Below are 12,398 nucleotides of genomic sequence, written 5' to 3'. Positions count from 1 at the left end.
CGTCACAGTACACTTAAGTTGAAGCAGTCTACCGCTGATACAGATGCCAACTTTGGATACAATAATTGTTATCATGTGAATTATCAACGTGCACCTTCAGTCTACTGCTGATACAGATGCCAACTTTGGATACAATAATTGTTATCATGAGAATTATCAACGTGCACCTTCAGTCTACTGCTGATACAGATGCCAACTTTGGACACAATAACTGCTATCATGTGAATTATCAACGTGCACCTCTTATCTACTGTTGATACAGAAGCCAACTTTGGATACAATAAGTGCTATCATGTGAATTATCAACGTGCACCTCTTGTCTACTGCTGATACAGATGCCAACTTTGTACACAATAACTGCTATCATGTGAATTAATAACGTGCACCTCTTGTCTACTGATGATAGATGCCAACTTTGGATACAATAAGTGCTATCATTTGAATTATTACCGGACACCTCCAATCTACTACTGATACAGAAGCCAACTTTGGACACAATAACTGCTATCATGTGAATTATTAACGTGCACCTCTTGTCTACTGATGATACAGATGCCAACTTTGGATACAATAACTGCTATCATGTGAATTAATAACGTGCACCTCTTGTCTACTGATGATAGATGCCAACTTTGGATACAATAAGTGCTATCATTTGAATTATTACCGGACACCTCAAATCTACTACTGATACAGATGCCAACTTTGGACACAATAACTGCTATCATGTGAATTAATAACGTGCACCTCTTGTCTACTGATAATACAGAAGCCAACTTTGGATACAATAAGTGCTATCATTTGAATTATTAGCGTGCACCTCCTGTCTACTGATGATACAGATGCCAACTTTGGATACAATAAGTGCTATCATTTGAATTATTACCGGACACCTCCAATCTACTACTGATACAGACGCCAACTTTGGACACAATAATTGCTATCATGTGAATTATTAGCGTGCACCTCTTATCTACTGATGATACAGAAGCCAACTTTGGATAAAATAATTGTTATCATGTGAATTATTAGCGTGCACCTCTTGTCTACTGATGATACAGATGCCAACTTTGGATACAATAAGTGCTATCATTTGAATTATTACCGGAACCTCCAATCTACTACTGATACAGATGCCAACTTTAGATGCAATAACTGCTATCATGTGAATTTTTAGCGTGCACCTCTAGCCTGCTGCTGATACAGATGCCAACTTTGAATACAATAACCGTTGTCATGTGAATTACTAGGGTGCACCTCTGGCCTACTCCTGATGCAGATGCCAACTTTGGATACAATAACCGTTGTCATGTGAATTACTAGGGTGCACCTCTGGCCTACTCCTGATACAGATGCCAACTTTGGATACAATAACCATAATCATGTGAATTATTAACTTGCGCCTCTTCCTATTAAACTTGACGATGATTTAATAATTCAATTGCTGCAATTATCCTGATCATGACAACCCACGCCTGATACATACACGTACACATCTAATTGACAACAAATGTTGGTTATTTCAACCCACGCCTGATACGTACACGTACACATCTAATTGACAACAAATGTTGGTTATTTCAACCCACGCCTGATACATACACGTACACATCTAATTGACAACAAATGTTGGTTATTTCAACCCACGCCTGATACGTACACGTACACATCTAATTGACAACAAATGTTGGTTATTTCAACCCACGCCTGATACATACACGTACACATCTAATTGACAACAAATGTTGGTTATTTCAACCCACGCCTGATACATACACGTACACATCTAATTGACAACAAATGTTGGTTATTTCAACCCACGCCTGATACATACACCTACACATCTAATTGACAACAAATGTTGGTTATTTCAACCCACGCCTGATACATACACGTACACATCTAATTGACAACAAATGTTGGTTATTTCAACCAACGCCTGATACGTACACGTACACATCTAACTGACAACAAATGTTGGTTATTTCAACCCACGCCTGATACGTACACGTACACATCTAACTGACAACAAATGTTGGTTATTTCAACCCACGCCTGATACGTACACGTACACATCTAACTGACAACAAATGTTGGTTATTTCAACCCACGCCTGATACATACACGTACACATCTAACTGACAACAAATGTTGGTTATTTCAACCCACGCCTGATACATACACATCTAATTGACAACAAATGTTGGTTATTTCAACCCACGCCTGATACGTACACGTACACATCTAACTGACAACAAATGTTGGTTATTTCAACCCACGCCTGATACATACACGTACACATCTGACAACAAATGTTGGTTATTTCAACCCACGCCTGATACGTACACGTACACATCTAACTGACAACAAATATTGGTTATTTCAAAGCTTATCACTGTGCTGTGCATGCTCTGACCCTATGTCATACACTATATACTACAGCAGTGACATTACAGACCAAATACTGAAATCTACTCAGTCTTATGTTTACTCTGCCATAGGCTGAAAGACAACCACTCATATCTGATGAGTTTATGATAAACATCAGGCAACAGCATTCAGTACCATGTACTAGTTGACATGCTAACAACATTATGATCTGACAGTATTGTAGCGATTTTTGTTTTTATGTATATATCTTCTTAACGATACAGATATCCCAGTTCCAAATCACACCATTTACTACAGGGGAAAGCACAATATTGGTAGCGTGAATCACCCAGTGTCGAACTCTGGAACAATATCTGTATACTGCTGGAGACGTTCGCTACTATGGATTCTTTTGAATGTCAGCTCGGTCAGTCCGTGTCATTCAGTAGTATGTTTGGGAAAACCACTAGTTAGCTCTGAACTTCGAATAACCAAGAAAAGTCCGATTTTTAAAGTTCAACAAACAGCAGCAACAGTTTTATTAAAATAGAGTGACAAGAGTATGTTGATATATATATATAGGTAAAAGTGCCAGTACTGTGTACAAGCACAACATCTGTACTTCAGATGGTTCAGATAACTGTGTTAGGGATATCTCAGGGAGGTATTAAACCTAGTACTGCTGTGATAGTGGTATGTCCTACTGGTGTCATATAGACAATATGTCAGCCATGTGTGGGGACATTATCCGTAAATAATACTTTCAGGTCTTCTCTGGGAGTAACAGTTCCAGAATTGGTCCAGTAATAACTTGGGAAAACGAGTTTCAAATTCTGGGACTCGGTGTCTCACTGTGCTGAAACTGGGAATCCCAGTCCCACGATTGCTCAGGGGCACTTATGCACAAATTCTCCCAGTATAAATGTTTCAGCTCATACTTGGGAATTATAAAATTTTGGTCCAGAAAATCCCAGTGACAAACTATTGAGATATACTGTCTCAATCATGGTTGGGAATATCAGTCTCACAGCCTGGGAAAGTCAGTCCCACAGCCTGGGAAAGTCAGTCCCACAGCCTGGGAACACTTGTGTCACAATTTGGAACTAGCAGTCCCACTGTCTCTAGGTATGCTCTGAAGCTGAAATCCCACTTCAGTGCTGACAACTTATCTAGCTACCACTTCACACTGCTTATATACATGTAAAATACCTGCCTTAGAAAGCTAACTAGGTGGAAATTTAGATGTTAACACGACGGTGGTCCGAGATCATCTGGGACTAAAAGTGGGAATTTGCCCGGTATTTATAGTCTACGCTCATAAATATTCATGAGTACCAAGGATGGTACTCAGAGCACTGATTGGCTAATACCAAAGTAACAACATCTGTGTATAGAAATACTATACATGTACATGCGTATCTAATGTCATGGCACATTTTTCTTTCTTTTTCTTAATAATGGAAAGATGAACAATAACTTGTAGGTAGAAAGGAGATGAGCCTGTGGAGTGAAACTATTTACTTTCGCAAATACAAGTTAATGCCCCTTTTGAAACTCTTCAATATGAGTTTAACATTAAAGAATGTTGTAAAGTAGACAACCTCGTCTAGCGGCAGTTCACCGTGAACGACGATCGTGCGCGGCGAAGCAACAACAACAACCACAAAAATGATTTAGTGTCTTAAACTTGGTATAAAGGACGTTTTATGCCAAAACCATGCCACAGTCAGTGAGTACTAATGTTGTATTAACTGGAAAGATGCCGTACGTGTTTTGTTACAGCAAGAATATGTCCAAAAGTAATGGAAACGCTACTCGAATTTGTCACTTCAAAATATTAACAATGGCGGATGTTTCGCCAAACTTAAGGTCGCTAAAAAAAAATGTTGTTAGCAACCTAGCCAAACAATATCCGATCACCAAGCTTGGAGAGAAACTCCTTCAACATGTCAGTGTATTATACGTGAAATATGGTGTTCTAATTAAGTCATCAAGTGTTAAAATTCTTACGTTGGAAGGGACAGGGGTCCAAGGAAACTGTCCTTCAAAAGTTATATTAAGGCGCCAAAAACAACTTGCTCTCATGAGTCCACAAAATATCCTGTCTCTATATGTTACAAAAAAAACATATATATATTTCAAAATATTCCACAAAAATTCTAATTTAATTTAAGGATATGTCTAACCCATAAAAATTTACATTCTACCGGTAAAACCTGTGTCTACGTTATGGACAAGGCAGAAAATTAACCCCTAACCTACCATGCAATTATATGAAATCATATACTGTCTCTAGCAAAATCGCCACAGTATGGTAGTTCTGTTTTACTAGCCAATGGCCTGGAATCAATGTCTCTACGACAGAATCATCATTCATGACTGTATACAACCATAATTATACATTAGTATGCAAAAATGAAGTGAGTATACATGAACAAACAGCCTCTCTATGTCATGCTCTGCTTATTTTTTTTACTTGTTCCTTCTGCCAGGAGGTTATGTTTTTGCACACATGCATATTTGTTTGTTTGTCTGTGATTTATGGTTTTTGCACACATGCATATTTGTTTGTTTGTCTGTGATTTATGGTTTTTGCTCAGATGCATGTTTGTTTGGACAAGCAACTTCACCGGATAAGTAGCCCCAAACACACTGGACACGCAACCTCAATGGACAAGGACATGTCATCTACAATGAGAATGATGCCATAAACAACAGTGCCAGCCATGGCCAGATTCCACGGGAAAAGTGTCATGATTAAAACTGGATTTGCACTGCCTGCAATACAACTTAAACGTTTTAAAATGGGAAGGCTGGCAAGCCTTGTAGCTTTGCAGACAGACATAAATGGCACATAGAGACACCATAATTAACTCACATTATCTGACATGGCATTCAACAACCAGTAAGATATAGCTAGGTCACAGGTGCAAGAAAGCCAATCATGAATATAAACATAAGCAATATAAACACTAGCTATTCATGGAAGGAGACCAGGTGTATATAGCAGGGGGTGCTGTACCTTGGAGAATTGTTTCCACATTACCCCACCTGTAACTCAGAGGCTTGGGTCAGTGGAAACGTCTTCTATGCGATCAATTAAATATGAAAGCATGTTAACACATGCTCAGGCCTACTTTCTGAGTGATCACTGTTTGGTCGCCACAATATGGCTGAAATCTTGTTGACCTTCATTCATTTGAAAATGTCTGGCAGTCCAGTTATCAAGAAGGGCATCCAGCTCAATGAAACAGCCTGTCAGTCACTACATAACATCCTGTATTTATTGCAATATAATTCACTGTTTAATCTGCAAAGTTATTTGAAAGAGTATTGTATAAAAATTTGCTGCCTCGCAGTATTGCTCCTTCCTCACCTTGGTGGTTTCATACAAAATTACATGTCCCTTCAAACACCTTCCCACTACATGTACATCACAACTAAATTTTAGTGAAGTAGATGTCTGTCAGAGGATAATGTGAGAGAAACACTAAACTCTTTCTCTCCTTCCATACATCAATTTCTAAACCTCTCATTTCAAATTGCGAAAACCTTCACATAGTTACAAATACAAAAATTTGGATCATGTATGAGATTTTGGTGTTAATGATGTCAGTCAAAATTGCTTTCTTATACTGGCCCCTGGGCACCAGCTTTTAAGAAAGGTATGCCTACCTATTTCCACTCCCAGTCCTCCCATGCCATACACCAAGACTGAGGATTTCCCCAGCTTCTGCATGGCACTGTCTCCCAACACATAGCGCTGGCGACTAAAACACAGAAGTGAGCAGATTAAACAGGATTCTGTTACAATATACACTGATAACGAAACAAAGAAGTGAGCAGATTAAACAGGATTCTGTAACAATATACACTGATAACTAAACAAAGAAGTGAGCAGATTAAACAAGATTCTGCTACAATATACACTGATAATGAAACAAAGTGAGCAGATTAAACAAGATTCTGTTACAATATACACTGATAACCAAACAAAGAAGTGAGCAGATTAAACAACATTGTTCCAATATACACTGATAACAAAACACAGTAGCATGCAGCATAAAGACGACTGTGCCACATTGTGAAATGACGATTAAACACAGAAGTGTGCAAATTAAACATGGTTCTGTGACCACTGGTGACCAAAACACAAAAATTATATATGATTATAGCTACTTGTCTGAGTGATAAACCCCAGCCTATTCTGACTAATCCATTGAATACTGTGCTAAAAGAAAAGCCACGTTCTGTTCAAATTAGGCTGTAATTCACTAGTTCTTCTCTGTTGTTATTGTCTCTCACATAATTTACAGTACCTGTAAACTGAAGCTGGCAACAACATCTTACCTGTACAGGCTGTCATCAATATCAGTGCTGGTTGCCATGACAATGTTAACCTCAGTTTTTTCTCCAATTTTTTTGACTTTGACTGTGAAAAAGAACACAAAAAAAAGAATGAAAAATATGTCAGTTGATCAAGAAAATACAAATCAAACTCAGGGCTAGCATATACATAAAGACCCCAAGAAATATCAAACAGTACAAGATTCACATTTCGCTATCTCCCTCTTCTCAAGAATGTTATGTTTTATTTATTTATGTACTTTTAAAAATGAAATACAACATCAAATTAATAACTAATTAATAAATGAAACGTTGAGTGATTTTTTATTACAGGATTTTGTCACTTGTAGTCATGTAAAAGGGCAAAGGTTAAATGTCTAGGAACAATGCACAAGATCTTGAGCTGTTCTGTTTGTACATGACATTCTCACAGAGAAGAAGCTGAAATGGAGACACAATACACAGATTCATTGGTACAATAAAACCATTGCCAAGTAGTTTTCACGTCTTGCTTTTTGGTCATCCAAAAATCATATGCACTAAAAGGTGTTTGATCATGTGCTTATGTCAAGAACACAGACAAAATAAAACCTTTGTTTACTTTCCACAAGAATATAATACATGTATATATATACAATGTCCATATACATGTACTTGGTGCATACATGTAGACAATCTAACTAAAGCTTCTTACATCTCTCTCTAATCCCTACAATAGATCCATTTATTTTAATGACGGTGGAAAAATAATGTCCCTTAGGGCAGAGATATAGAGTAGCACAAAATATGTGAGGAGGTTTAACTGTTGTCAGAAATACCTGAACACATTAAAGTGGGGAACATGATCAGATGCTCTCTGCCATGTCCGCTCACTTCAGATGAGCACAACTCCACTCTAATCTATGACTTGTATCACAGTAAAACTCAGCCACTGTATGTTTACAGAAGAAAAATTATAATTAAAAAAAAATCCAATGACACATAGTTTTCAAACAATAACAGTTAAAAAGACGTGTATACGATACATGTATTGCATGTGTAGAGTTGAATGTGTAGATATTATGCCAGCAGTTGTGTTCTCATGCTTGGTCAGTCATCCTTAGGTGACATCACCATGTAAGTGTATACCTGGATGCTTCACCATGGCAACAGCTACAGATCTGTTATCATACGCCTCACTACACCTTCATCCGTGTAAAATGTGACATCAGTAATTTGGCTTTACAAAGAGTACTCTATATTAGAGTTAAATGCCTCAAGCCTCTGACAGGCTATTTCCTATCATCACCATCCACAAATATCTTAAATAATTCAGGTAAATCACTGAGAATTCCAACCATCACATGATGATGTTAGCTGTTTAGTCATTTACCTAGCATGCGTGTCCAGTATCAGCTTCGAGTTGTGTTACGTGCCTAGGCATTGGTAAACAACAGTTTTTATAAGACCATAAATACATCATACATGTACAGGTGTACGTATTCAATCTATTTCACCACAACTTGTGTATTTAGGAAAATATAAATACTACACATATTTTATAACACTCACAAAAAGAAGTATTTTAGGAAATTTACAGTTTCTTAGATCCCATTAAAATGAGAAAATGAACTGTGCATGAATCAGCCAATTTCTATAAACCTGTAATTCTGGATATCTGAATGGACATGCTCACGTTATATAGTGTTTTTGACATTTATATTAGTACATTACAAAGTATCACTACTATGTGTCCAATAACACTTTATGATCAAGATACTTAAAGCTGGACTTCAGAATCTATCAGAAGTTAAAAATACTCCCTGTGCACACTGCAAGCTCACATCAACTTTAACAGCTCTCTTTTTAACAAAAGAGAGCAGCAAGTACTATGCTGCATGCTACAGCCGTGAGTCACTTTCTCTTACAATACAGTCATTTGTAAATGCTGGCTTCCAAAAACATTCTCTCCAATGGAAGTAGATTTAAACAGAGTGCAAACAATTTTCTGGAACTGTTACAATAGCTGCCCTCCATCCTTAATTTTGGTGCAAATTTCACAAAGTTCCAACTGATAAATATGTTTTCAAAGCTGATCCCTGATCATTTTACAACTACATGTGCATCATATTTTTCATTTTCAAGTACACAGGGTGTCTTAAGCTTTTTGTGTAGTATTTCTATGTCAGCACCTGATCAATGTTTTACAATTTACATATCTTCACGGTACATACATATTTATTTCTAAAGAAATATTTCAATAGGAAATGAAAAAAATAGGGACAAGATCTAAATCTATTTTCAGATTTTTCGTAACTGCTGCACAAAGCTCTGAGCATGTAGGAGATATAATCCACCAGCCACATACATATCTCCATGAATGTGTATACACAAAAAGATAAATGTTTTCTCCTGAAAGCAGCCTCAAAGCATGCACAGGGAGAGCCTTTCCTCCAGTTGTCAGTATCTGGTCAACACCCGCACAGATGTCCTACACAATCAACGTGACCAGATACACAAAACATCCTCATTACATCCATTACATACAAAAAGGTTTTTTCCTTAAAAAGCTGTGACGACTTCATAATAATATCATACTTCCTTTCAGAAGAAATGTTCTAAACAACTGCAATAAATTTTTATTATTCCTTGAGTGTATTCTGATCACCTGGGAATGCTTTAGGCCTGAATTAAAAAATTATGACCTTTATATGTCTAGTTCACAAGTCAGTTAGAATGCCTAAATATCATTATGCCCTGTGTGTTGACATGTTTTGATCACAAGACAGTTCCTGAACATGTATGAATATATACAATTTAAGTTGCTCAGAAAGTTTGTTTTCATCAGTGCATGTGTACTGACTTTTGATCTCTAGCATTAGGATCAAAATCTGTGGCCACAGACATTGTTGAATGACATGTTGTGATGTATTATAAAGTTCTTAACTTAACATTATGATCAGTGAATGTAACCATGAGTGAATGTACCTGGGAGTGAGTGAGTGTTTGGGGCTTAACGTCATACTTAACAATTTTTCAGTCATACGATGACAAAGGAATCCTTAGAGTGCATGTAACGTGCCTCCTTGTTTCAGGAAAAGATTCCCACTGCTCTTTTATCTAGTGCTGCTTCACTGAGATGCCTTACCGAAGACAAGTAAGACGTCCTGCCCAAGCCATTATACTGATACGGGTCAACCAGTCGTCGCTGAACGCCAAGTGAGGAAAATACAACTTCCTTTTTTTGAGGTTTTGGGTGTGGCTCGACCCAGTATTGACCCTGGATCTACCGCTTCCGAAGCGGACGCTCTACCAACTGTGCTATCAGGGCCAGTGGGCGTGAATGTAACAGTGTGAGTGTAACTGGGTGTGAATGTAACAGGGAGTGAATGTAACTGGGGATGAATGTAACTGGGAGTGGAAGTAACTGAGAGTAAATGTAACAGGGAGTAAATGTACCGGGTGGGGGGGAATAACGGAGTGAATGTAACTGGGGGGTGAATGTAACTGGGGGGTGAATGTAACACGGAGTCAATGTAACTGGGTGTCACTCCCTGTTACATTCCCTCCCCCCCCCCAGTGAATGTAACTGGGGGGTGAATGTAACAGTGAGTGAGTGCTTGGGGTTTAATGTCGTACTCAACAATTTTTCAGTCATATGACGACGAAGGAATCCTTAGGGTGCGTGTACGTGTAATGTGCCTCCTTCTTGCAGGACGATTTCCAAAGCTCTTTTATCTAGTGTAGCTTCACTGAGATGACTTACCGAAGGCAAGTAAGCCATTATACTGATACAGGTTAACCAGTCGTTGCACTATCCCCTTCATGCTGAACGCCAAGCGAGGAAGTTACAACTTCCTCTTTTAAAGTCTTAGGTGTGACTCGATCAAGGATTGATCCTGGATGTACTGGTCCCGAAGTGGGCGCTCTACCAACTGTGCTATCCGTGCCGGTAGGTGAATGTAACAGGGAGTGAATGTAATGGGGGGGGTGATTGGTGGGGGGGGGGTTGAATGTAACATGGAGTGAATGTAGACTCTGTAGGTCTATCATGGCATCCTTCACCACTTTAGGATGAACTGTAAAATTTCAGAAAACTAACCACCCCCGTCTGACCACTTACTCCTTTACAATGCTTAGCGTCCAAGGGTAATCAACTATTTTCCGAAATTTTATAATTCATCTTTCAGCGGTGAAGGAGAAGGCTCCATGACTATGCGAGCCCCATAGAAGTGTAGTAATCAAGGCCTACTATAAAACACAATGTTAAATACCACATCAGTTCCAATAAAACCCATGCAATCAACTAAGTAGCATTACCATGTGGGAAGGTACACTGTTGCTTAACCTTATCTCTTTTCAAAACCACCCATAAGGCTTTTCACAATTTCAGGTTTAACTCTAGGCCCAGGTGACTACTTCAACTCTCTTTATATTGGGCTGGTGGAGTATCGTAGCCACAGGGGGAACCAATGGTAAACCATACACCGATTCACGCCATATCAGATAAGTTCTTTCCAAACAATGGCTGCAGTCCAAAAGTGGTGCCAACTTTGGCTCTTACCTCTCAGCTTGCGCCCACACGTGGGGATGTTCCGTGATACAGCAGACCATTCTGTACAAGGTGGCCATTAGGCTTGTTTACTTCAGGTTTAAAGCGCATGCGCCATCTAGGAACGATAACTTTTTCAAGACCCATAACTGTGGCAAAAGCAAAATGGCTGCTGCTTTAGTGATGACTGTGAGTGAGTGGGTGAGTGTTCAGTGTTTAACGTCGTACTTAACAATTTTTCAGTCATATGACGGCAAAGGAATCCTTATAGTGCATGTAATGTGCCTCCTTCTTGAAGGATGGATTTTCACAGCTCTTTTATCTAGCGCTGCTTCGCCGAGACACCTTACCAAAGCCAAATAAGCCGCCCCGCCCGAGCCATTATACTGATACGGGTCAACCATTCGTTGCACTATCCCCTTCATGCTGAACGCCACTTGATGAAGCTACAACTTCCTCTTTTAAGATTTTAGGTGTGACTCGACCCAGGATTGACCCTGTATCTACTGCTTCCAAAGCGGACGCTCTGTGATGACTGTGACATGAATATGGGTCTCGTGTGTCCTTACCAAGTGGAATATATGTGAGATGTTGCAAGTGCGGGCGAGCTGAGAGGTAAGAGGCAAAGTTGACATCATTTTTGGACTGCAGCCATTGTTTCCCACTGTGGCTACGATACTCCACCAGCCCAATATAAAGAGAAAAGTTGAAGTAGCCCCCTGGGGCCAGTTTTATACCAGTGTGACAACATTATGCAAATGACAATGCGGTAACTTCTAAAGTTGGCGACACATTACGTTCAAAATCAAATTCGAACTCGTTGAAATTTTGGACTATACAGTTGGTGCTTTGACAACAACCAGAAATGCTTTTCGTCGCACAGACAACCTTCTTACATCTCAGAGCTCCTCCGGGGCCAAACTGTGTAGTTCGTTTGTCCAATTTTTCTTCACAATCGAATATTGATTACCGTCTTCGCTCTGTCAACCTCGTGTTTCCAAATTTTGTATTGAAATTGACAGAAACCGGAAGTGTGGATAACCAAAATGAAACAAAACAATTCATTGGCTGAGACGTGGTCTTAATTATGTAGGAGTTGCAGACAACCAATCGTATTGGTGGTTTTATCGGCTGTCGGCAGCGAGCACAG

The 12,398-nt window shown here is 39.0% G+C and overlaps 1 protein-coding gene across 1 annotated transcript in view; it reads right to left on the bottom strand.

Annotated features, from left to right (window-relative positions):
- LOC135473167 (ubiquitin-like modifier-activating enzyme 6) overlaps positions 1 to 6,819 on the bottom strand; it is a 49,664-nt gene extending 42,845 nt beyond the window's left edge. Inside the window, exons 1-2 of the mRNA XM_064753007.1 lie at positions 6,721 to 6,819; positions 6,046 to 6,140 (exon numbers count right to left, since the gene is read on the bottom strand). Of these exons, the coding sequence (XP_064609077.1) occupies positions 6,046 to 6,140; positions 6,721 to 6,758 (133 nt within the window). The 5' untranslated portion in view covers positions 6,759 to 6,819. The remainder of the gene's footprint in view (positions 1 to 6,045; positions 6,141 to 6,720) is intronic.
- Positions 6,820 to 12,398: the final 5,579 nt, after the last annotated feature.

This window comes from Liolophura sinensis, chromosome 8, assembly GCF_032854445.1.
Source record: "Liolophura sinensis isolate JHLJ2023 chromosome 8, CUHK_Ljap_v2, whole genome shotgun sequence".
In the NCBI taxonomy this organism is placed as follows: Eukaryota; Metazoa; Mollusca; class Polyplacophora; order Chitonida; family Chitonidae; genus Liolophura; species Liolophura sinensis.
This window is presented reverse-complemented; position numbering and strand designations above follow the sequence as displayed.